Here is a 27,003-nt window from a genome sequence, read left to right as displayed (position 1 = left end):
AATCTGAGGTATGGTTCATTAATTTTCATTTCTAACATTATCCTATGTGATGCCAATACGGCTGGTCCTGAGACCACATTTGTATGACCAGGGCCTAGAACATCTTTCCTCCCCATCTCAGTCCATCAAAATCCAATGAACCCCTTACTGTCATTACCTTAGAGCAATTTCACCAGTCACCCCACTCAGAATGAACCAGTTCATACTCTGTGCTAGCAGAGTGCCTAAAGGTTCTGAAGGCTTAGAACCAGATCTAAAAAGAATTCATTTGAACCAGTCCTAATGAGATGGATGAAGCTGGAGCCCATTATACAGAGTGAAGTAAGCCAGAAAGATAAAGAACATTACAGCATACTAACACATATATATGGAATTTAGAAAGGTGATAACGATAACCCTATATGCAAAACAGAAAAAGAGACACAGAAATACAGAACAGACTTTTGAACTTTGTGGGAGAATGTGAGGGTGGGATATTTCAAAAGAACAGCATGTATACTATCTATGGTGAAACAGATCACCAGCCCAGGTGGGATGCATGAGACAAGTGCTCCGGCCTGGTGCACTGGGAAGACCCAGAGGAATCGGGTGGAGAGGGAGGTGGGAGGGGGGATCGGGATTGGGAATAAAGACCTGCCCTCTGTAGTTGAAATAAAAAAAAAAAAAAATTAAAAAAATAATATTTAATTTAAAAAATATATATATTAAAAAAAAAAAGAACCAGATTACTGGACTCTAGCTAAATATCTGAGTGAACCTGGATAAGTTACTTAATACTGGACCCATTTCCCTATAAGTAAAACTGAAAAAAATAATAGTACTTATAGCGCGTGTTGATGTGAAGGTAAATTAACATATGTGAAGCACTTAGAATAGTGCCTGAGAAGGGCTCAATTATATTATGTTAGGTAGTAGTTCATATCTTTAATCTAACACTCCACTTAGCATATTATGATATTTAGAGTTTGCAGAACAAAGTTCTTTACTAGATGTTAAGCACCCTGAAAACAGAGACCACATCTCCATGAATTCCCAGAAACATAGCCCCAGGCCTAGCACTTTATAGAAATTAAGTATAAAAACCTTTCAATTCAATTGAAATTCGGAAAAGATTGCAAAGAAATCTTAAGTAAAACTCTTCTAAACAGTAAACAAAACCGTCCATTTGTTTTTCCCTCATCATAAAGATGAATAAAAGTGCAGTCAATTATTAATAATACATTGAAAGTAGGTTTGCCTTTTCCTTTGAATTTTCTAAACTCTATAATTAAAACAGCTTCAAATTGAAAGATTGTAAAGAAGAAATTAATCTTATTGGTAAGTAAAAAAGCAAATCCCATGGTTGATGATAGATATGACCTGTTAGCAATAGTTACACTTTTATACTTCCTTTTCTTACAATCAGCGTGTGGAGACCAGCATAATCCAATTAATTGTAATTCCCTTTTGTAGAGTCAGTAAAGTAGTGCATGATACTGAAACACCATTGAAGTCTTATCTCTGGTCAGATAATCCACACGGATTTTCGTTTTCCAACTACCAGCAGGTTTTTATAAACTTCAGGAAAATAGAATATTTTTACTTCCTTGAACTTGTGATAAATGTGATACACAGTAATTGTCTCTGAACTTTAATCCTTTGTATATGCCTAGCCATCAGTTTTCTAGACTTCTTTCTCTGCTGTGCAATGGTTGCTTGAATACACCTGAGTTTTTCTCTATCTCCTGACTGTATTTAAAATATTGTTTTCCACAGTGAATATGCAGTATTTTAACACAACAGAGCCCCTCAACTGAGCTGTTTGCTGCTTGGACACATCATCTCTCATCCATATACTCACTCTGATCCATCCTGCTCACTCCTGCCAAAGCACTGGAACAATTATAACAATATGCTGAAATAAAAGTTATGTGGCTGTGCCCTTTCACACACAGAATATCTTACTGTACACATTTAATGCCTTTTCCATCTTAACTAAAGTTTGGCAGTTTGAGGTGCAACAGTAAAACTAGCATGAATTTATTTTTCCTTTTTCATAACTTCATGGACAGAAGGTCTGTTCTTAAACATCAATCTTAGTAACTTCAGCATACAGCTTCTTTTCCTTTCCTTATTAAATGGAGAACTTTTACCTTTCCACTTAGAGGAAACACTTTATAGCATCTCTTTGGCATATCCAAATTGCCAGCATCACCACTCTTGTGTTTTGGGGCCAATATTAAGGAAGGGTGTCTTGCACACAAGCCTCTGATATTATGACAGTCAGTGTGGTAATCGAGAGGGCTACTAGGTGACTGACGGAGGCTACACTAGATAAAAGGAAGATTCAGGGCCCCGGGAGTGGGGAGGGAAGGGGACAAATCAGGACTGCATGAGATTTCATCACACTACTCAGAATGACTTAAAATTTATTTCTAAAATTTATCATTTAATATTTTCAGACTGTGGTTGATGGCAGATACCTGTGGAAAACAAAACTAAGGGTGAAAGAGGACTGCTGTAGCTAAGTTATTTAGGGTGTGCCCCCAGAGTAATGGGCTTCCCAGGTAGCACAGTGGTAGAGAATTCACATGCCAATGCAAGAGATGCAAGAGACACAGGTTCTATCCTTGGGTCAGAAAGATACCTGGAGGAGCAAATGGCAACCCACTCCAGTATTCTTGCCTGGAAAATCCCACAGACAGAGAAGCCTGGTGAGTTACAGTCCATGGGATTGCAAAGAGTCAGACACACCTAAGGATGCATGCATGGCCCGGAGTAATACAATCACCAAGGTAGGATGAGTAACATAGTAAATGGATCCGAAATGAAGCTGACTGTAGGCCAGAGTGAAGATCGGCAGCACAGGACACGGGTGTCCTCAGAAACCATAGGCAAAAACTCAGGAGTGAGGGCCACAGATGTGTTTTGTGTTAGATCAGAAGAGAAGAAAAGCAAGGAGAAGAGTACCTAGTTGAAGAAAGCTGTATCTTTCCGCTAACATCACTCCAGTTTCATCCACTAACTTTCTTGTGTGAGAACGTGTGGTGAAGTTAGCATGTGTTCATCTCTACTCTGCAGACAAAAGGAGAGGCTCATAGAGGCCAAAACTGTGTAGGCTGCTAGGAAAGGTGTCTTTAGTACTAACAGTTCACCTGAGACCACAGCAGATGATGTCTTCCTGTCTTTCTACAAAAGGAACCGTAGATAACTCTCAGACTTGGACATTTATATAGTTATCATCATCATCTTTATTAAAAAGATACTTAGTAAGCAACTAATTGAGCATGTCTTTGTACTAATGAAGTGAATATAAAATTAAAAGGGGTAGCTCCTTTCCTAGAGACAGCATAATTCTAGTACTAATGTTAGAAAACTTAAGAATTGTCATATTTCAAGAGATTATATACCATTTCTTAGATATCTTACAATCCTCATTCTGTCATTATAACTGCCTTCCCCACCCATACCTCTTGCACTTAGCGCATTTGACACATGTTAGGTGTTTTATTTTTAATGAGTGAATGTATTAACTTGATTGATAGTTTTGTTTCACTTTGCGCTATAAATGTAATGCTGAAATTGATGTATAATAATGGAATTTCATTCCTTCACTTCATTTTCAGTATGCTCATTCCTTTTTCTTTTGACTTTGTTTCTATTTAGATTTTTATTTCACCAGGAAACAGTCATTGTTGTTGGGTTTATTTTTGTAATTTGTACTTACTGTTGACCCTTAAGCACTGAAAGGATTAGGTGTGGCAGACCTTCCATGCAGTTGAAAATCACAGTCTAATTTATAATCCACCCTCCATATGCACAGTTCCTCTTGTAGCCGTGGCTCTGCATCTGCTGATTTGACCAAGTGCGGCTCGTTTAGCACTGCAATATTTGAAAAAAATGTGTATATTAAGTAAACACTTGCAGTTCAAACCCAGGTCGTTCAAGGGTCAGCTGTATTATTGTTATATATTTGTTAAGCTTCAATTGTTTATCAGTTCTTATTTAAATGGTCAAACTTTTCTTTTCATCAAAAGTTACATCTCTCAGGACAGTATAGTAAAAGGAGTAATTTAAGCCAGATATTATATAAGATTCTGAAAATATTTGCCAAAGTCTGATTGACACAGATAATACTCAAATAAATTTCCTAATAATGTGTAACAAGCCTATACTAGATCTTTCACATCTCTTCACTGAATTCTACACAAAATTAGGAGGGAGAGATGACGGTTCTCATTAGACAAGTAAGGAAACCAGTATGTTAAGCAATATCTATATATGTGCATATACCTACAATAGACATGTTATCTGTAAATGGGTATTTATAGACCTTAGTTATATTTATTTCCTAGATATCATTATGAGATATGTTTTGACCTGACCTTCTGCTTGGTATTTACAAATGTAATATAACTCAGAAAGAACAAAAAGCGATAGTGTTGAAACTTAGAGCCAATAACGAAGAAAACTTTCAAAAATGACTTGAAATTTAATCCTACGGATTCTCTACCCTTTGGCGTATGTAATGTATGAAATCATCCATGGAATTCGAGTGAATTCAGAATCTGTTTGGAGAAGATGGTCAAATAAAATGAACCATTGTGTATGGTGTCTGCAGAGCACAAAAAGCCTTTGACTGCATGGAAATAAGAGCAGTATTGGAAGCTCTGAGTAAGAAAGGAATTAAAGAAGTATATACTGGTATCATGAAATGTATCCTTTTTTTAAAACTTATGATCCTAACAAAGTCAATTCATTTTTGTCGTTGTTACTGTTGTTAGAGTCTGAACAGGGCTATCTCTCCTAGGATGCCTAGACAAAAAATACCTATAAGCCAGGAGAGAAAAGTAATGTCCATAACAGCATTTTATAAGGTGGCATTATACATGGAGTTATGATGGGAAGATGTTTTATGTTATGCAGTTATAAATTAAAAATGCACAAAGCAATGACACGTTTGTTACACTTTCCATCTGTGGTGCCTGCTTCACAAATTTCAGTTGTACCTATTTATTATGTTATTATTTACATTCAGATAAAATCTGAGGAAAAATAAAAATAAGGCATAGTCACTCTTGACTCAGTTCCTGTACTGGTTAGCTGGGGAAGGATAGATAGAGTAGAAGGCTGCTCCACCACCATCAAAGAGAGTCAGTAAAGACATTTCATTAGCCTGTGACATTATTTGCATGCCTTGGGCTTCTTAAGTGATTTCCAAAAAAAAATACACAGCATGAAGTCCATGGAAAGCAAGCTAATATGGCATGCCAAAATACCCCAATTTATTTTCACTTAACCCAGTGGAGTTAAGAAATAGAAGCTTTCATGAAAGAGGCTTTAGCATGTTGGAGAATTTCTGCTTATTTTCTTGGTCCCTCCCTTTTTCTTACTACAAGGAGGCCACACAAAATTGAATTTGGTAGACCAGGTGGCAAAAGTGTCCATTTTCTATATGGATCAAACCATCTCCTTTTATAATAGAGTAACCATTTTCAATTATATGTCTTCTAATAGCTTCCAGCAGGTTACTGTGGTAAATAGTAAGGAATAAATTTCTTTGGTTTTGGAATATAAAGTTACATATTTAAAACAGCTTTCTGCCCGCTTTGATAGATAACCATGGCCATAGAGAGTAGATTTGTCTTGCATTGAGATCTCCTGTGTGTGTGTATGTTTGTGTGTGTGTCTGTGTGTGTGCACGTGCGTGCTCAGTCATACCCAACTGCTTGCAACCCCATGGACTGTAGCCTGCCAGGCTCCTCAGTCCATGGGATTTCCCTGGCAAGAATACTGGAGTGGGTTGCCATTTCCTACTCCAGGGGATCTTCCTGACCCAGGGATCAAACCTGCTTCCCTTATGTCTCCTGCATTGGCAGGCAGATTCTTTACCACTAACACCATCTGGGAAGCCCAAGATTTCCAGAGAACCATTTTAAGTGTTCCTTAGTATTTCATGTCTTGGGCTATAGCAGCAATGAAGTATTTCTCCTTTAGAAGTAGTAGCTGGAAAAAAGAGTGGGTAAGAAAATAGCAATCATGATTTTATTCTTTGTCTGGTAGTCTTGCTGGAGAGTATCCTGCATGTGTATATACCAAACCATTGGAAATAGTTAGGTTGAGCCTGAATAGGCAAGAATTAATTCAACCTTCAAATGCTTTCTCTGAATCTAGATAATTATTTTTATTTAGTTTGAATTACTTAAATAGCTATTTCTGTTGTCTACCATATTTCATATGTGTGACATGGCCCATGATTTGAGAAAATGTCTAGATGTGATCTAGGAACATGATGTCTTTCTCTGCACAGAAACTTTGGTCATTGTATTCATTCTCTAGGGCTGCCGAACAAAGTATCATAGACTAGGAGGGATGAGGGGCTAGGGGATTAAACAATGGAAATGTATTTCCTCTCTGACCAGAATCAAGGTGTTGGCAAGTTTGCTTTCTTCTGAAGCTTCTCTCCTTAGCTTATGGATGCCTTTTTCCAATGTCTTCACATGGTCTTCCTTTGTGATGTCTAATTGCCCCTTCTTATAAAGAAACCAGTCATATTGGAATAAAGCCATCCATGTCACCTCATTTTACCTTAATTACCTCTTTAAAGGCCCCATCTCCAAATATGGTGGGAGACAGGGGGTTGAGTATTCAAGTTATTCATTGGAGCAGTGTGCGGGATGGCAGAGGGGGCACAACTCAGCCCATAACAGACATAGCACATTTGGGGGGTGAATTTGTCTCTGCTTTAAGGTAAAACAGAGTGTTATTCTAGGGGACAGGAATAAGATGTAAAATGTCTAGAACCTAATTTATTTTCACTTGAATATTTCTGAGCACCTGGCGAAGCCCTCTTCTTTGAGGTATACAAAGCAGCCTCAACAGTTGCAGCTCTGAAAAGGCTCCAAATACAGCTCCTAATATGTAGTCTCCATTCAAGCTACAATTGTTGAGTAAAAATTAAATGAACTAGCAAGTTAACTGGTCAACCAGCCTAATTTCCTAAGATAATGTCCCCACCAAAGTCTGATGTTGTTCCCAAGGAGTTACAGAGGGTCTTTAGTGGGTGCAGGATGCAAAGAGGATGGTTTTGGCACAAAGTGTACATATCGCTGTGCTTGAGAATTTGGAACCTCTCTAATCCACCAGAAATCAGATTGAACTGTCACTTTAAAGAGCTAACACGACAGGAAAGGTTGAGCTAGTTGGATGATTCACCCGACTTCCTTTTGATCCTCCCCTTTAAATGCTAAACTAAAAATCAGCTGTATCCTTATAAATGATATGTTTCATCCACTCTTATATCTAATCTTCCAGTTTGATTTTATGGCCAAACATATTATTATTTTTTGGATCGATTGTCCCTATGGCATCTCTTTCATTCATGATGTGACTTTCATGTACCCAGCAGGGCTTTCCGATAAGGTTTCCAAATGGTCATCTGTGCTGGAAGCAGATACCATATCCTTTATGAGAGTTTCACGATGTAATGGGTTCTTGTCACTGTATTAATGGTATCAGAGCTATTCTCTCCGTATCCTGGTAAAGTCGGGCTGTCTTTTCCTTTTTTTTTTTTTTTTTTATTACACCAGTAAAATAAAAGTTGGAAGAGGACTTTAAAACTGCCGTAGAAAATTTACAAGGTAAAAGTGTACTTGTTTTTCAATACACAAAGATGCGCATCTTTCTTCTTATGTAACTGTTCTACTCTGGAGAGTCCAAGCTTGTCTGCAGCTTCATGCCAACCAATCCTAGGTTACCACAGTGCCTTTAGTTAAAGTCAGACTTAATGTTGCAACTTGGAGTTACAGCAAGTCTGTAGAGCAATATATCATACAATAAGAGAATGGTGATTAAACTATTAGCGATATTTATTTATTTATTGACTGCACTGTGTCTTCCTTGCTGTGTGTGGACTTCCTCTAGTTGGGGCAAGCGAAGGTCACTCTTGACTGCGGTGTGTGGATGGCTTCTCGTTGCGGAGCGTGGGCTATAGTGTACAGGCTTCAATAGTTGAAGCACGTGGGCTCTATAGTTGTGGTTCATGGGTTCTAGAGCCTGGCTCAGTAGTCGTGGTACACAGGCTTAGCTGCTTCAAGGCATGTGGAATCTTCCTGGACCAGGAATTGAACCTGTGTCTCCTGCGTTAGCAAGTGGATTCTTACCCACTGGACCACCAAGGAAATCCTATTAGTGATATTTAAATATGCCTTTTTCCATGGAAATTACCATGACATACTGTGGCTATCAAAGATCCACCTTTTAGTTCTCCTTCTTAAAAAAAGGTAATTACTAATAGCTATTGTCAAAAATGTTTAATTTCAAATATAGTGGCTTTTTAGCTGGATACAGGTAAGTTTTTATTTAAAACAACAAAATCCACAAAAAACCCTTTAAGGAAGGACATTTCAAGATAGACTTGAATGCTTGGATACAATATTAAAATATATTTCTTGTGGTATCTTAAAAGTCACAGAGTGACGTTGGATTTTGGAGCTTAAGCTGTCTTCAATTCTGTTTAAATGGTTTAAGCCAAAAGCCACGGCCAACGTGAATTTACAATAACCTGATTAGAGGGCCAGGAGAAACCAGCACAGATTATTGGTGTGATGATTGTGAGGTGTCTTGATTCAACCAGACTTCTTCCCAGTACTGGACTCCAGCATGTAAAATTTTTGTTGAGCTCCTATGACAAATTGCATCATGCTGAGGTAAATCCTCTAAGACAATCAGAATGGTTTATGATGTTTGCTCAGTATTTCCATTGCTTTAATCCCTAATATATTTTGCCTTTTGGGCCTTTATTTACCTTCCCTATCACAATGGCATCTTGGATATGTTTGAGGTTTTTTTGCTTTCCAAATGTTTTTCAGATACATTTTCTCATTTGATACAAATGACTATCCTTCTAAATATATTCATTTCACAAATAAATAAATAGATACACAATAAATTAGTGGTAGATCCAGGCCTGGTGTTTTATATAATCTCTTTCTCACTCTATCATATTTCCTCTTCATTCTAGCACCACATAATAATTTGCTCCATCTTCTGTCCCATTCCTAATGCATTCTTTTTATTGCCAGTTTGCTTTATATCTGTTTATATAAGAATCTGTTTCTTCTATAAATGAGTAATTAGGAAAGATCAGAGTCAGTTTACAGGTAAAAGCATAGCCTCAAGTAAGATATTTAGGGATAAAATATAAAAATCACTATCTTTGAAGTAATAGTCAGTCCACTACCACTGGCAATTACTATTTACTTGCCTTTACCCTTTCAGCTTCTGCCAGCCAAGCTTAGCCTGACCGTAGTGGTTTGGAGAGAGACTGACTGACTCCTTGGGCTTCACGGGTGGCTCAGTCAGTAAAGAATCTGCCTGAAGTGCAGGAGATGCAGTTTCGATCCCTGGGTTGGGAAGATCCCCTGTAGAAGGAAATGACAACCCACTCCAGTATTCTTGCTTGGGAAATCCCAGGGACAGAGGAGCCTGGTGGGCTACAGTCCATGGGGTCGCAAAAGAGTCAGACCTGACTTAGAGACTAAGCAACAACAACAACAACAAACTGACTCCTTATCCTGGGTTTATAACTTGTCAGCCATGGAAATTTTACTTAATCTATACATGCCTCATTTTCCTTGTCTGTAAGATAAGCTGATGATAACAATAGCATAGACCTCATTATTGAAAAAAATTATATAAAAAGAATGTAAAGGGCATAGCATAGTCTCTAGCATGCTGTAAGCATCAAATACTGCTACTGCTAAGTCACTTCAGTTGTGTCCGACTCTGTGCGAATCCCCATCCCTGCGATTCTCCAGGCAAGAACACTGGAGTGGGTTGCCATTTCCTTCTCCAGTGCATAAAAGTGAAAAGTGAAAGTGAAGTCGCTCAGTCATGTCTGACTCTTCGCAACCCCGTGGACTGCAGCCCACCAAATAACTATTGGTTATTGTTGCTGTTGCAAAGATTCCCTAAAATATAGTTATCTGAATTTTGTTCTGTAACAGGTTTTTATTTTGTCAATAATAATTACCAGATCTTAGTGTTGATTGTGTTAGTTACTCATCCATATTTTTGCTACCCCATGGACTGTAGCCCACCAGGCTCCTCTCTCCATGTAATTCTCCAAGCAAGAATATTGGAGTTGCCATTCCCTTCTCCAGAGGATCTTCCCAATCAAGGGATCAAACCCAGGTCTCCTGCATTGCAGGCAGATTCTTTACCACCTGAGCCACAAGGGAAGCCCCACCAGCACTTAAGTTCATGTTAAAGGAACCTCAACATGCACATACCTAGTTTTCTATTTCTCTGCCCACCGAAGGTAAACTTCACAAATCAACGTTTATTGAGTAACTTTTATAGACTCTTACAGACTCCATTGTTTTGGTTCTCCACTGGGGATTACTTTGTACCCGCAGGAGATATTTGGCAATATCTGGAGACATTTTTCATCAGCAGCATTGGGAAGTCCTGCTGGCAATGAGTTGGCCGAGGCCAGGGATGCTACTAAATACCATAACATGTGCAGGACAGCCCCCGTTGCAAAAAAGTATTCAGTCCCAAATGTCAACAGTGCTTCCCTACAGAGAAATCCTGCTCGTTTGAAAGGCGGGGACCAAGAAGACATCATCACCGCTAACAGATCTGTTAGAAAATGCCTATCAGATAGTACAAATGTGTTCATAATGATACCTGTTAACACAGAGATGAGTGTCACTTCATCTTCACTACTGATTGCATTCATGAGAAGGCATATAAATATGGACCCAACTGCGTGTTTAGATAAGTAGCAGTGATCTTGAAAAATATGCCTTAAAGTCCTCTGTTTTACAAAGAAATCTTAACCTTGGTTGTTTATGGAAAAACTTAATATAAAAATTAGGTATTATATACCAAAATACTTTCCAACTACTTATCATCTTATTTATTGAAGCTACTTGTTGAGGGGCTATACATGGTCTTTTTAAAATGAAGACCACATAATAGAAATGTTAGTTTGAGTAACACAAGTTGATATTGATATTATATGGCATTTTGAGTGGATATAATCAAATGGTGTTGATTGAGTGGTAGATTTCCTTTTTTATGTATATTGAAATATTTCATTTTCAAAAGCAGTTGAATTAAGTGATGTTTATCTGGAGGTGACAATCATGACTGGCATCTATCTTTGGTTACGCAATTGTTTGCTCTTCATCTTTTCTTGCTTCAAACAAAACCATCCTGTTTTTTAACCTGCCAAACTTAAACTTAGGCAGCAAAATAGCATTTTGTGTTGGACTTTTGTGCTGTTAAACCTATGCATCAAAATGGCTTTTTGTGTGGACTTTTGTGATACATTTTTGGTAGAGATAGTTGTGCATGTGAGCATGTGTGTGTATGTGTGTGTTTGTGTGTATTTAGTTTTCCACTTAAAGTGCAGTGCCAAAGCTACCGTACTTATACATTTTCTAAATGTGCTTTAAGCAATAAGTTGTACAACATTTTTAGAACATGTGTTAAGCTATTTCTCTAAGAATGAAGCTCTTAACAAAACATAAGCACTCTGCATGAGATCTTAGCAGCAAAGTGCTTAAAAGATAAAGTAAGAATTGGTACCATGGGAAGAACACCAGCTGTAGCGCGCACAGGTCCATTATGAGAAGTATGGTAGTGGGTAGGGAGAAAATGATTTAATCAGGAGTAAAACCAATTTTATTATAAGGGCACGCAGGGGGTGTGGCACCATAGTGAGAGGGACATTTCAAAATATCTGACAGATTTCAACAATGTGAAAACCCCGTTCTTTAAAGTGACAGTAAACCCCATCAGGTCTCCCTTTTTGATGCTATTGTTAACAGTTGACTGTTTAAAGCTGGCCTGCTAGGATGCTGTCGTCCTATTTCAATAGTGTGTAGCCAAATAAAAGACTAATTGTTGAAATACAATCAATCAAAAATGATTGCAGGGCAGAAAGAAGGTCTCCTCTGCTGATTTTGTTGTGGGTCGAATTATTGTGTTATGATTGAGGTAGGGATGGAGACTGAAAGGGAAGAAGAAAATAGCCTAGCTGAAATAAACAGATTCACCTTCATTCCTTCTCTTTGCAAACAGCCAGTTGAGCAGAAACGTCACTTACCAGCCCTGGGAATAATAATCCATTTAGAAAAAAAGATCTGATAAAGATTTCAGCTAATGTTTTTAAAAGGACATGAACACTATTAGCAAAACAGCCCATGCAGAGATTCCCTACAGTGGCAATTCTCAGCTTTTCTTACATTTTTGGTGCAAATTCTCCTCTGCATTCATAAAACTGACACAAGCAGGCATCTAAATGTGAGCCCAAGACATCGGTAAAGACACACAATTCCAGTTGACCAAATACCTATTAAGTTCTTGCCAGGATCCTCAGCTTTCCTGTTAAGCCCCAGGTTGTCCAAAATGATTAGCTTCAGTTTTCATTAAACCCAGAATCCAAAATCTTTTCTGTGTTGTAACGTTCAGAAAGACAAATACTGTGTTTCAGCAGCAATGCTTGTATGCCTGCTCCCTTTTAGTTATGTGTAAAGGTGTCACTTTCAGACATTATTGCATCTACTTTTTGAGTGAGAATGGTTCCAGTCTTTCATACTGAAGACGAAAGGGAAGGAAATAATTGCCCAGACTCTCTTTATTTCTTCTGAGAACTTTACTGGGGCCTTTATTTTCTTTAATATTTAAATGTCTCAACTCACTCAAGCTTCCCAAGCAAACATTTCCGTTGTTTCTAAGAGGAGTTGGTGAGCACTTGTGGTTTGCCTTTAGTGTGTTATCATTTTTGACAGCTTTGCATAGCCTACGTAGGCCAACAGGGGTCTGTCTAATATTGTTGCTGGGCACATTTTCCTCGCTGAGATGAAAACTAAAAAAAAAAAAAAAAAAAGATATTTTTGAAGCAGTAAGAAGGAATTAATATCCTTTCTCACTCGGTATTCTATTCCTTGCTGACTTTATATTCAGCAAAAAAAGGAAAAAAGTGTTACCCATTATTCCCTTGTACATAGCAAGGCTAACACATGTAAAGCAATAACTCATTTTCTATTGCCATGTTTAGCATATGTCTCCTGTTGGCTCAGCAAGGCCTTTAGGCCGGTCCCTTGAGCCAGCCATCATTGGCAACTCTTAGCCCCTCGGCCTCTAAACCAAATAGCTTTGAATCATGTTGAGCTGTGATGCTAATTTTCATACTGATGCATTATGGGAATAAATGTATCTGACATACTGTGTCAATGGCACGGTCTCTTTGTGTCTCTTGTTTTTTTGTTAGCTGCATTCCTACAGATGGTATTCCATTGAAAATGTTCCCTTCCTATGGAAAAAAGGAAAAAAAAAAAAAACATGCACAGCACCAAACCTCTAGGTGCAGAAGGCTGTTAACGGTTGCTGATGATAGTAGGCAAACATTAACATAATAATTAGTGTCTTGTAATTGTTTCATTAAAACCAGTTGTTCCATTTCTCCTCGTGTTTTCCCAGAAGAGAAGCTGAATTTGGACGACAGCCAGTGGGAGGACATCCACGTTGTCACCGGAGCACTGAAGATGTTTTTCCGGGACTTGCCTGAGCCGCTCTTCCCTTACAGTTTCTTTGAGCAGTTTGTGGAGGCGATCAGTAAGTACTTCATATGCAGGAATGGCTGGTGCAAAAACCTGGTGGTGTGGAATTATTACTAAGTAAACAATAAGAGTGGTGAGAACAGCAATCATGGCGATGATAAAACCTCCAATGCTCCACAGCTTTCATTCTAGTTTTGGTGCTTCTGATGGCTTATTCTTATTTCTGCAATATTATCTGAGTATTTTTTAAAATTGAGAAAAAAAAAAAGAAGAAGACATCCTGTTTAGGGTGGCTGGTTTTCAATTAAATAGCTTTCAACTAAAATAGCTTCTCATACAATCTGCTTTATTTTTTTCTTGCTTTTTTTTTTAACTTTTTATTTTATATTGGAATATAACTGGTTAACTGGAGAAGGCAATGGCACCCCACTCCAGTACTCTTGCCTGGAGAATCCCAGGGATGGAGGAGCCTGGTAGGCTGCAGTCCATGGGGTCACACAGAGTCGGACACGACTGAAGCGACTTAGCAGCAGCAGCAGCTTAGCTGGTTACCAACGTTGTGATAGCTTCAGGGAGACAGCAAAGGAACCCAGCCGAGCATATACAAGTGTCCGTTCTCCCTCAGACTCCTCCCCAGGAGGAGAGAGGCTGCCATATAACATCGAGCAGAGTTCCTTGTGCTCTACACTAGGTCCTTGTTCGCAATCTGCCTTAAAGGGGTCACCTTCCAAAGCCCCAGCCCCTACCTTTATACTTTTGGAGTCACAATGAGTTTAACTGATTACAAGGGGACTTTGAAAAAGAACTGAAGTGATTTAAACATTACATTTCATCAAAGAGGTGTTAAATCATCAACTGAGACATTACCTTCTTAAGGGACCACTCACCCTATACCCACCAACACTAGGAAGGAGTTGGCTACAGTTTGCTTATGGACATTGTGAGCATCAATTAAGTAATGGAAAGTTTCTTCTATTAAACTGGTGGCTTTGGGGGAGGTTGAGTTACGTCACTAGCCGGTAGTCATTGTACACTCCTTGAAGCCTCCTTTTTGTTATCTTCTCATTCATAACACACACACACACGCTTAAGGAAAAACAAATGAATTAATGAATAAATGAATGAATGAGCAAACAAATGAAAATCTTTCCAAATGTGAGGAAACTTCTGCTATTGATTCTTGAAGCAACAGCGGCTAGTACATTTCTAAATTTAATATTAATATCTTGGGGTATACTTACTATGATTGTGACAGCTTGGAAAAAGTATCCTGGCAAGCAGGCTGATTCAAGGAGGAAAAAGAAAGAAGAAAGAAAGGTAAAATTAAAAAGCTTGCAAGCCTGGCAGGAGCTTAATTAAAGTCCAAATGAGAAAAATCTCCAAGAAAAAAAAAATGCTCTACTTAGGAGGTCTGATCTTGGATGGCTGTATGTGCAGCATCCCCATTAGGGGGAGTGGGATACGGGGAGCCTGTTGGAAACAGCTCCTCAATATGCTCTTTTATTCTGTTTTTCATTTCACAAAAGTCTTCACGCTTGTTTAAAGCTCTGGCAAAATGATATCAAGAGGAATAAAGCAGAGTTTATTCTCCCAAGGTCTTTTTCTTGCTGCCTGCTCACAATTTCAGATGTTGTTGTTGTTGTTGAATAGAGGAACAGTGCTTTAAATATGGGTTTTGAAGTGAGGCTGGAACTCTTATCCCCTGTCAGACTTTTTATTTCATGAGTCCTCTGTTTCTCAAGAAGAGCAGTATTTTATAGTTCCCAGGCTCCCTTAACTTCTTTTTAAAAGGAAGAATAAAGACAAAAATAAACAAGCCTGAATTTCCATAACAGTTTATTCTGATATGGAAGGTCAATCATAATGCCAGGACAGCATTCCAGTAAGACGTTGGGGGCTTCTGCATTTGGGTGGCGCTAGTGGTAAAGAACATACCTGCCAATGTGGGAGATATGAGATGCAGATTCAATCCCTGTGTCAGGAAGTTACCCCTGGAGGAGGGCATGGCTATCCATTCCAGTATTCTTGCCTGGGAAAGCCCGTGGACCGAGGAGCATGGCAGGCTAAATTGCAGAGTCAGACATGACTAAAGCAACTTAGCATGCACCCATGTACTCTGATTCTATATATCTAAAGAAGTCACACAAATTTCACACCGTGGTCTCCATACTTTTAAGTGAGAATTGTCTCATTGGAAGCATACTCGTGCTTATGCTGATCTGAGGGCTGTGATGTAATATACCCATCATGTGAAAGTGAAAGTCGTTCAGTCGTGTCCAACTCTTCGTGGCCCCCTGGACTATACAGTTCATGGAAAAATCTAGGCCAGAATACTGGAGTGGGTAGCCTTTTCCTTCTCCAGGGGATCCTCCCAACCCAGGGATCAAACTCAGGTCTCGCTGCATTGCAGGCGGATTCTTTACCAGCTGAGCCACAACCCATCATTTGAGCTTCCTTGTTTAACCTGATTCTGAAGATGTTAGGCAAGCCATTCTCTTAGTCTAAGGATGTGGAAAACAGGCCCTCAAACCCGTGTGAGGTTGTATCCTTTGAATTTCCATTAAAAGTAAGACCATCTCTGGGCTATCCTAGACTCAGCTCCAAATTGGACAGAATTTCAGAAACACTGGCATGGTCAGAACTTAACAAAGCAGAATTGAGGTAGGCAGCATGCTACTGTGATGTATGGCTATTGCAATGACTTTTTCCAACTCCTATCAAATAGGCTATGTTGTGAATGAATGAGAAAGTACTTTAGAACGTCCCTTTAAAGATGTAAGATACTGAACAATTGCTAACAGTGTTTCTTCAGATCATCTTTGTTTTAAAAAAGTGATTTAGAAGCAAAGAGAGGGGAGTTTTTCCTTCATTTTTCAAAGCAAGGAGAATCAATCTCAACAATCTTGCCTTACCTAACTCATGCAGTACTTAGTCTTTTTTTCATATATAAAATGGAGGGACTAACCAAGAGGTTAATGTGGATGAGAAATATGTTGGAAAGGGACATATGTTTGCTAATCCATGCATTTTTGACATAACCTTGACATTAGTTCTTAAATTCTTAACTCAGCTCAAAGTTGTAGTTCGTGTTTAAATATCCTTAAGCAATAGGAGAGTGGCCACATAGTTGCTTGGAAATGGCAAAACCACACCAGAGGAGGCACTGTTACATAATGTGCACTAACTGAGTAAAAAAAAAAAAAAAATCGAAACTGTAAATACATTCTTATCCATCCCAGAGAGGTGCTGGGCTTTATCACTGCTTCTTGTGAAATCTATATTGTGAGCTCAACAGACCTACTCATGAGTTCATAACTTTTCATGAAAAGGAACCAGCCAGGTAAAGTAATTCCCCAGGGGAGATGTCCATATATGCTGGCTCTGGGCTTCTTTGACCGTCTCCTTTTGTCACTTCTTTGCTTTGTACCTGTGGAAGGTTGATCCTCCCCAGCTGTGTTACAGAGATGCTACTTCAGTCAAAGGGAGTGGCCAGTGGTAGTTGGCAGAGGGAGGGGGAAGGAAAAGATAACCCAGGTTTTTTGTTTATCCTCCACCCCTCTCTCCCTTGCCCACCCACTTCCTCAGGTAGCTTCCCTACCCGAGGATCCATCTGCTCCATGTCTTCAGCCCATTCTGGCTCCAACTTCCATCTGGCGATGGGGACACTCCTCCATTTGCCCCTCCAGGCTGGTAGTGGCTTTCTGCAGTCTCTAGTTACTTGGTTACTACACTCTTCCTTACTTGGCTCTCAGCTTCTTTACCACATGGGTAATCCGTTCCCTCTATTGGTGTCAATGCTTGAAGTGATGTCTGGTCACTGATTAGCCACTAGCAAAAACGTCATGCCAGTCAATGTCATGGTTCAGGTAGCTATAACATTGTTTCCCTTTCCTGCCTCACTACCTCCAAGCCCAGTTTGTGAAGGCTTAGCATTTCTATTTGGTTACAAATTGAGAGATCTTCTATTAAGCTTTCATGACAGAGTTAAAAGGTGAATAGACCAAAAAGAATTTTGCATCCAGCTGTAATGCTCTGCTTCTGAAGAAGAAATGCTATTTCATGTAAAAGCAATTAATGACCATTTGTGCTATTTGAAATACTGTTAATTTTTATTATATGTTTGAAAGTCATCATTACATATTCCAAGAAGAGGGAACAGAAGGCATTTACTTTTTTAAGTAGTTTCTTTTTCGACCAAAAACAAACATTAATATGATAAGAACCTGCAATTGCCATAGTGATCCCCTGTCTGATAACGTCCATTGGGGTAACAAAAACACCTGCGATTATTTTAGATTTCAGAATCCAAGTACTGCAGCTATTGATCTGAAATTCTATATTTGAGGTCAATACAACTGGGTCACCTGCACGTTATTTTGTGGGGATTTAACCCACTGACTGCTAGGAAATTAATTCCCTGGAAATGACTTGTGCTGAAGGCATTATTAATACCTTAAATGTGAACTCAGTACAGAAACACAGCTTTAGAGTTTTCTGATAGGTGATGCAATCTTGTAGCTAAAAGCCTGCAGGGGGTGCAGACATTTCCAGTACATCTAAATCCTAGGAAATGTACTAAGTTTATCTCTATTCCCATCTCTTTTGTTCTGGTACCTCTACAGATCCAAAGAAAAGAGGCAACAAACAGTGTCTTCTCTATTTTGCTACCTGCATCTTTTCAAAATTCCTGGGAAAGGAAAACTTGTTGGCATTTTTTATAATTATATAGTTCATTTCTGATAATAACACAAAATACAGAAGAAATGGAAAAATCATGTGGAAAATAATTTCTAGCTCATAAAGTTTCTATGAGAATTATACAGCCTAACATTTTCCTTACTCTGTATTAGGTGCTCAATAAATGATTTGAAAGAAATTCATTTTTCAGAGGAATAAAGCAAGTCACAAAATATTTCCCGAGTTCATGTGGCTCAGAAGATTAGGTTTAACATTAAGCTGCAGACTCTAAAACATAAATACCTTCCATCATCCTACATTGCCTTTCTGTGACTGTTTATCTAAAAGAAATCTTGCTGGAAGAATAAATAACTAGCTGCTGCCAAATATATGTCTGTTACATCATCCTATATAAGACATATATATCCTATATCATTCTACAGAAGATCATATCATTTTGGTGTTTTTTTAAACCAAGGCTAGAATTAAATCATCAGAAATTTTAGTACTGGAGTTTTAGGTTAGAAATAAAGCTAGTACTTTCCAAGAGTTTGCAATGTTTCAGTACTTACTAATAGATACTAAAAGTATCAATGCTTTAAATGTTGCCCTCTTTGAGTACATTTTAACCCTCCACTGTATTATTTTTATAACCAGTTGTTCACACACCCCCTTTTGAAATTCATTTAGATATATGGAATATTATTTTCTTAAATCATGTGAGTACTATTTCAAGTTTAAGTGTTATTAGTATTCTTTTTTTTACAGTTTCTCACTTGTATCAAACTATAGCATTTACCAAACCAAATTCCACAGAGGAATTTATAATGGAAAGTGATGGATTGAGTCCTATCACTTCACATCCCCAGGCCTGTTCATAAGAGGAAACCTCCTTCAGCTATTTCAGTTTTTATCTCTTCTAGTAGTTATTTACATAACACTGGATAACATCTCTACTTCTTGACTTATCATCTACAGATAATTCCTAATATGAAATATCAGTTTATTCTATTCCACTTCCTCAAATGTTTGATAATCATGCTATTATATTTTGGTACTTAATAATAAAAATAAGCCTCTCTTTCTTGTTTCATCAACATTCTATAATAACTCATAACTTCCCTTTGTAAGATAAGTATATTTTCCTTTCTGTACTTTCCTATATCTCACTTCCTTTTTTTCACAATCACTGGTCATTAACCCCTTCAAGTTTTAATGATTTGACCAAATTGGAAACTAATAAACAGAGTTTATATTTGTATTACTATGAGTTTGTAAGTCTTGTTCATTGCCTGTCCAAGAGATCTCACAAAGGCTTTTTTCTTTAGAATTCACTGTTACAATCCCTACACTTCTCAAAGAGTATTCTTCAACAGATCCAACAGAATCTACTTTATTACTCTCCAAAAATTGCTTAAACTATTGGCCATATTTGGTTCCCTTTATAGTCGGATCATGCTTTTCTTGCGTAGATCATTTATTTTTTTCCTGGAGTCTATAATTGCTTATCTTTCTCTAAGTTTTTTTCTTTTGTAATGAACTTACTCTTTTCTGACTCTATTGTACAGTGTCCCAGTTTTCCAGAATGCCTTCTTTCTAGAGCCTTCTGCCATTTAGAATGGTGCTACTAGGACCCTGAAATCCCTGTTTCAGAGTGTTCAAACAGGGATTTCTTTGTTTTCTGAATTAGAGCCTCTGTTTCTGATAGCACATTGTGTATTAGTTTCCTATTGCTGCCATAATTATCTTGAACTCAGTGGGCTAAAATAATAGTGATTTATTGCCATATATTTCAGTAGGAGAAAAGTGTGACACTGGTCTCACCGAGTGAAAACCAGAGTCAGAAGGACCATGTTCTGGAGGTTCTCACTGTTTTCAGCTTCTAAGGTTGCCTGCATGCGTTAGCCAGTGGCTCCCTTCCTCCACCTTCACAGGCAACAATCATACGACATCATATCCCTCCAACCTCTTCCACTATCATGTCTCCTCCGGACTTGCTTCTGATTACACTCTCCTCTTTTGAGGATCCTTGTTATTACATTGGGCCCACTTGAATCATCCAGGACACTTCCCCATCTCAAGGTCCTTAACTTAATCCCATCTTCAAAATCTCTTCTGTCATGTAAAGGAAGAGTGTCACAGGCTCCTGGAATTAAAGTATGGGCATCTTTATGGAGCCATTTTTTGCCTACTACAGGTTTTTTTCTCAATTTTTACAGATGGCACCTTCTTTATCTCCATATCATAAAAGCTCTCAATCCATCAGTTTTCATCTAACTGCCTCAAATCAAAACAATCATCAGCGCTGAGATAATAGTAAAACTATAGGTAGATGAGAGGGAAACAAAGAGAAATGACCTCATGGATTTCCTTACAAAATGTTTTATCTATTATTTATGTGGAATAGGCTTAGAGATTTCTCTCAAGCCTGGACCAAAGTTCATTTATTCAAGGACTATCTTATAATTTCATTTTGGTCACCTTCTTCACCTCAGCTCTTTGCTGCTCATTTTAGAGCATGATTTGAGGTTTGTTGATGTGTTATATTCTCAATTTCCAAAGTTGCCTTTTGTGTGTAAAAATAACTGCTTTTCCTCCCATCCCTCCCATGGCCCTGTGTATTTATCATCATAGGGATGCAAACATTGGTAACTCCACAATGAAAAAACCAGTGCTTCTAATACCAATCCCCTTGTCATTGTTTTCAGGTCTTCCCAACCCAGGAATCGGACCCAGGTCTCTTGCATTGCAGTCAGATTCTTTATCATCTGAGCCACTAGGAAAGCCAAATATTATATACATAATGTTTATTACATATCATGATTTTTATGTATCATGTTTGTTTTATATATATATTTAATATATCTGTATATACAAATGGAATTGAAAGTGAAAGTCGCTCAGTTGTGTCCAACTCTTTGTGACCCCATGGACTATACAGTCCATGAAATTCTCCAGGCCAGAATACTGGAGTGGATAGCCTTTCCCTTCTCCAGGGAATCTTCCCAGCCTAGGAATAGAACCCAGGTCTCCCACATTGAACCCATGTCTTCCAATTAGGGAAGCCCAAGAATACTGGAGCGGGTAGCCTATCCCTTCTCCAGCAGATCTCTCTGACCCAGGAATCGAACTGGTGTCTCCTGCATTGCAGGTGATTCTTTACCAACTGAGCTATGAGGGAAGCCCATATGTGTGTGTGTATTTATGTATATAGGCCTTGGAGATTAGGCAAGCCAGCAATAAACTGAGACAGTAAAGATGTTCCATACAAGTCTTCAGTTTATTCATGTCAATGTATGGCAAAAACCACTACAATATTGTAAAGTAATTAACCTCCAATTAAAATAAATTAATTAATTTTTTTTTAAAGTCTTCAGTTTAAAGTTTGCAATCACACACACATTTGAAGACAATATTTATGACCAGTTTTGGTATACACTGATTAATTAAGCAGTAAAACAAATTCTGAGGAATGGTATCTATAAGGTTGAGTGAGCATCTTTGAAATCTAGGCCCCAAAGGTAAAACATGCCCTACAGTAAAAGTAAAGTCGCTCAGTCGTGTCCGACTCTCTGTGATCCTATGGACTGTAGCCTACTAGGCAAGAGTACTGGAGTGGATTGCCATTTCCTTCTCCAGGAGATCTTCTGACCCAGGGATTGAACCCGGGTCTTCCGCATTGTAGGCAGACGCTTTACCATCTGAGCCTTAAATACAACTCATCCTGCTATATCCCTGTCAGTCACACCACCCTCCTATAAAAAGGTGTTGCCTTATGGCAGAAAGTGTCCATTGCATGTCTTACTGGTTTTTTTTTTTTTCCCCTCTATGGCCATCATGCCACTTTACCTTTAAAGTATACTTTAAATAAGTAATTGGGGAAAAAAAAGAGTCAAGTTATTTGCAAATATTTTCTTTACTCTTGACTTTATCTTGCCCTTTGGTCAAACTATTTCTGATGCATCATCAACTCCATGATGATACTCTTTGGGAGAAAAGAAACAGAGCTTGCAAGGCACTTGACTACAAACAGTTGCTAAACATGAAAGCATGATAGTGACAAATTACCTTAAGACCAGAGAAAGGAAAAAGCAGGGTTTAAAGGGTAACCACAAAGAAAACAGAGATGTAAAAATAAAGTGGTGTAAAAATATTCTCTACAGTGCCATTTTAAGGAAATTTGAAATTAAAATAAAGGTAGATTTTACAAATACTCCCCTTTTACTACAGTTTCCACTGCAAGCTAACATTCTCACAGACTTGGCAGGGTTTTTGTTGTGGTTGCTTTTTAATCTGTGTGTGTGTGTGTGTGTGTGTATGTGTGTGTGTTAGCAAACTAGAAATTTTATGGTGGATGCCTCGCTTGTCTCTTAACTCATTCTAATTATATTCATAATTAAATTGTAAAAAAAATAGTTGACTGGAGCCAAATGGCTTGCACAGGTGTCTTTTTGTAGGAATGGTTTAGTGCTAGATAATAAACAACTGGACCTCCATCTACTTAATTTGGCTTAATGAAAAGTCCTTTATAAGTAAAACTAGAAGGTGATTCAGAACTAAAATTGGGCCTTGATGCTGAAATTAATTGAGTGGTAAGACATCACCTCCATGAGAAAATGCAGTGCTTGTCTTTTTGTTTTCCCTTATAACTTTGTTTTACTTGCACTTCTTTCTTCCATATCCTTATGAGGTCACTTTTCAAAGCAATAAACTTCTCAAGCTGAGTGATCAGCCAGTCAGCCTTCATGAGACAGCTTCCTGAGCATCCCTGCTCCCACTGAAGAGAAATGCTGTTAAAAATATATAGCAGGGTGTAGAATTTATCCTCAGTACCTCAATGGACAGCAGTTATCTTACCCTCTCCTCTAATGTAGATTTAGGTGACAGTTTTCATCAGCTGTTAGCAAGTTCACAGCACTAACAGAGCCTAATGAAATTGAAGGTCTGTGGTCTTTGAGATGCTAGTCTCATCTCACATTCATGGGTTGATACCCACACCGTTTTGAACAGGCTTCCAAAAAATTTTCTACTGACCCACTCCCAACTCTTATTCTGACCACATTTCTGGGAGAAAGACCTCTTCTACTTCCCAGCAGGTTTCTTTTCTCTCACCCAATCCAGAGTAATTCTAGTTGTAAAGATAGGCTTCTTATGCAACTGGCTTGCAGTTTTCTTTTGAAGAAAAGAAAAATTCTTTGTGAGGTCTTCAAAGCCTTCATGTCTGGTCACCCACAGCTCTCTTGCCTGGACCATCTCATTCAAGCCCATTGGCTTCCTGGCCCTTCCTTGAATGCCCCAGGTATATGGAGGGTCTGACTGCTCAACCTCTCTACCAGGGCCATGTCCCCATGTTTCACTCACATTTAACTCCTCAGTGAGGCCTACATCATCAGGGAAGCTAACATTTCTACATGCAGGGCACAGCAGCACTTCCATTCAAATCCTGAATCCTAAGACCTTTAACAAGAACACACCTCAGTGTCTACATCTAGAAATAGGTGTAAAAGTAGTATCTTTCCCAACGTGACTGTAGGGAATTTAATGAAATGCTGATCATGACAAAGAGCTTCCCTGGTAGCTCAAAAGGTAAAGAATCCACTTGCAATGCGCGTGACTTGGGTTCAGTCTCTGGGTTGGGAAGATCCCCTGGAGGAGGGCATGGCAACCCACTCCAGTGTTCTTGCCCAGAGAATCCCCATGGACAGAGGAGCCTGGCAGGGTACAGTCCATGGAGTCACAAAGAGTCAGACATGACTGAGCCACTACGAACACCATAGCAATCATGACAAGGGCTTCCCAGTTGGCTCAGTTGTAAAGAATCCGCCTGCCAATGCAGGAGACACAGGAGACATGAGTTTAATCCCTGGGTCAGGAAGATCCCCTGGAGGAGGAAATGGCAACCCACTCCAGTATTCTTGCCTGGGAAATCCCATGGACAGAGGAGCCTGGCGGGCTACAGTCCACGGGGTGCCATCGAGTCAGACACAACTGAGCATGCACTACCATGACAAGACACTTATTTACAGATTTCTGGCGTGTGGCCTTCAGTGAACGTTAGCTAGTAATATCAAATCTGTGTACAGCCAGACTATCCTTCAGTCCACACTCTCACATGACTTTTCTATCCATTCCCACAATCTTTCTACTCATATAATAACATTGTCTTGAGTGATACATATGACTATCTTTATTCTGCTTTAATATTGGTTTCCAGAATTCCAGACAGCACCAAATATGTTTCAGATAACATTCCAGGATATTCTCTTGCTTTGAGATCCAGCAACTCCCAGTTTCTTTATCTCACAACATCTCTCCTTTGTTCTGCCAGCAGTTCCCAAGCCCAACTCCACCTCATGACTCCAAAGCTTGTCCCTTCATTGTAAAACATACATCTTTATCATAACCCAGAGGCTCAACCTCCCCAACCTGATGCTGCCTTCCTTCTACTAAATATTAATAATTGTAACATCGAGAGTGGCACCGGAAAAGAAAACATCAAAGTATTGCTTTTTCCAAGTTGGAAAATTAGCTTCCTTGCTGATAGTATTCCTGTGTTTTCTCTTGTGAAGGTCACAGACTCACAAGTTGGGATGTAAGTAGTTTAGGGTGTGGCACAGGGAGGCTACTCATGAGCTTGTACAAGTATTTGTAACACTGTTGCTCTTTCTCACAGAGCAAAACACTCAAAGAATTGTCAACTAAACCATATTCCATAAGAAGTCATCCCTCCTCTTACACACACATAGACACAAGGGCATGCACACACACACATACACACACACACACACTCATACACATTCTCCAAACTGGAAATGTTTCACTCTTCAACTCTCACAGCTTCTGACATTCTAGCTTTAAAAGGTAGACTTATTTTTTATCCTTTTATAATTATCTCAAGAAAACATTCACATTCATCTCCCTGAGCTGTGTTTGAACCTTGCCGTGAGGTGAGAACTGATGCCTTACCCTATGTTCTCTTACTTGCTCACACGCAGTCACACACATTCACTGCTCAGGCACCTGTCCTTGCTCTAATTCTCTACCTCTAAGTTTACACAGAATTTTCTCTTAATAGCTTGTAGGACTATCATGGGCTTCTTAAAATGCAGTGTGTCTTCATCAACTCACTCTTTGTTGTTTGGAGGGTTAAGCTTTAGAAGTGATGTCTTCTGGAGTACTATACACGTCCTGCGGGAATTCTGCTCATGTTGGAACAGCAGAATATACTCATTGAGAATTGCCATGTGGTTTGGAGAATGGAATTTTCCCCTAAGGATTGACTCACACATTTTCTACCTACACTTTGGGAAACAGAAACATGGAAAATGGATAGCCTTTTATAGAAAGCAAGTAGCAGTGCTAGTTTTACAAGTAAAAGTAATATGCTTGAAAGAACAAAAGCAAATGTATATTTTTTTTAAAAATCCATGCACAGTTTTAAAAAAAAGTGTTGTATGGTATAATTATGTGTTTCCTCTTTTCATTGGCTTATTTATAGTTTTCCATTTAAATATGCAGCTCACCCCCCACCCCCGTTTTGAGCTTTCTGGGTGGCGCTAGTGGTAAAGAATCCACCTGCCAATGTAGGAGATGCAAGAGACCGGGGTTCAATCCTTGGGTCAGGAAGATCCCCTAGAGGAGGAAATGGCAACCTGCTCCAGTGTTCTTGCCTGGAAAATTCCATGGACAGAGAAGTCCGGCAGGTTACAGCCTAAAGGGTCTCAAATAGTCAGACACGACTGAGCACACATGCACATCACCTTTCATTTCATGTAATACCTTCACTTTCCAGAAAATTACTCTAAAAGTGTACATTTCTAAGGCCCTGAGTCCGTGAAAACCAATCAGCTCTCAGCCCCTTTCTCTTTCACTTTTCACTTGGAGTGTCCAGCAGGTGAAAGATTGTCTCTTTTAGATCTCAAGTCCATTCCTCTGCCAAGTAATGGATGGGCAGACCTAATTAATGCCATCTGTCGTGCTAGCTGCAGGTTGATGCTGTCCTTCCGATACATGGAATCAATGATCTTTCGAGCTCCCACTCCAGGTCCTCCTTAACTCTAAGTTCCATGGTAAGATTGTTCTTTGATACTTTTTTGTATTTTTTTCTCTGAATAAAGTCCCCACCTTCAAATACCGTTACAGTGGAAGTTAGGATTTCAATGAAAGAATTTGGGGGGTGGAGTGAACAAAAATATTCAATAGCAGAAATCATTCTTGAGTGGAATATTTTAGATGTACTACTAATCACTGCTAGATAAAGTTTCTTGCCTTATTCTGGCAGAATCTTTTCATCACTGCAACACAAGGTTTAATTAGTTCTTTATTAATAGTATTTTATTCTTATTCAATTGTATTGTTGGGGTCTAAAACTGAATTCAAAGTTTCAGGTGCCACTTTTACCCATTTCTCTTTCATATTAAATTTGTGCACTTTTTTTTTCTTTTTTTCTTTTTTTCATTTATTTTTATTAGTTGGAGGCTAATTACTTCACAACATTGCAGTGGGTTTTGTCATACATTGACATGAATTAGCCATGGAGTTAATTTGTGCACTTTTTAACCTACAAGAAGATTTATGAATGCAACCCTCTACCATTGTGCTTTTTTCCTCATGATCCCAGTCTATCAAAACAATAACATTGGCAGAGGAGTTTCGCTTTAAGTTTTGCATATTCGCAAGACTTATCTCACCTGAGTCACGTAACGATTAAACCAAAATTCAAGTTTTTAACTGTAAATCCTTTAGTCTTACCATTTGATCTTCCTCTCAGCAT

At 38.7% G+C, this 27,003-nt stretch overlaps 1 protein-coding gene across 2 annotated transcripts in view; it reads left to right on the top strand.

Moving 5' to 3' along the window:
• The window catches only part of ARHGAP15 (Rho GTPase activating protein 15), a 677,227-nt gene that overhangs the window by 527,127 nt on the left and 123,097 nt on the right, over positions 1 to 27,003 (top strand). For both annotated transcript variants that reach the window (XM_043894414.1, XM_043894415.1), the window contains exon 12: positions 13,474 to 13,608. In XM_043894414.1, coding sequence (XP_043750349.1) covers positions 13,474 to 13,608 — 135 coding nt within the window. The remainder of the gene's footprint in view (positions 1 to 13,473; positions 13,609 to 27,003) is intronic.

Source organism: Cervus elaphus, chromosome 33 (genome assembly GCF_910594005.1).
Source record: "Cervus elaphus chromosome 33, mCerEla1.1, whole genome shotgun sequence".
In the NCBI taxonomy this organism is placed as follows: Eukaryota; Metazoa; Chordata; class Mammalia; order Artiodactyla; family Cervidae; genus Cervus; species Cervus elaphus.
The sequence above is the reverse complement of the archived record's forward strand: the minus strand, read 5'-3'. Positions and strand labels throughout refer to the sequence as shown.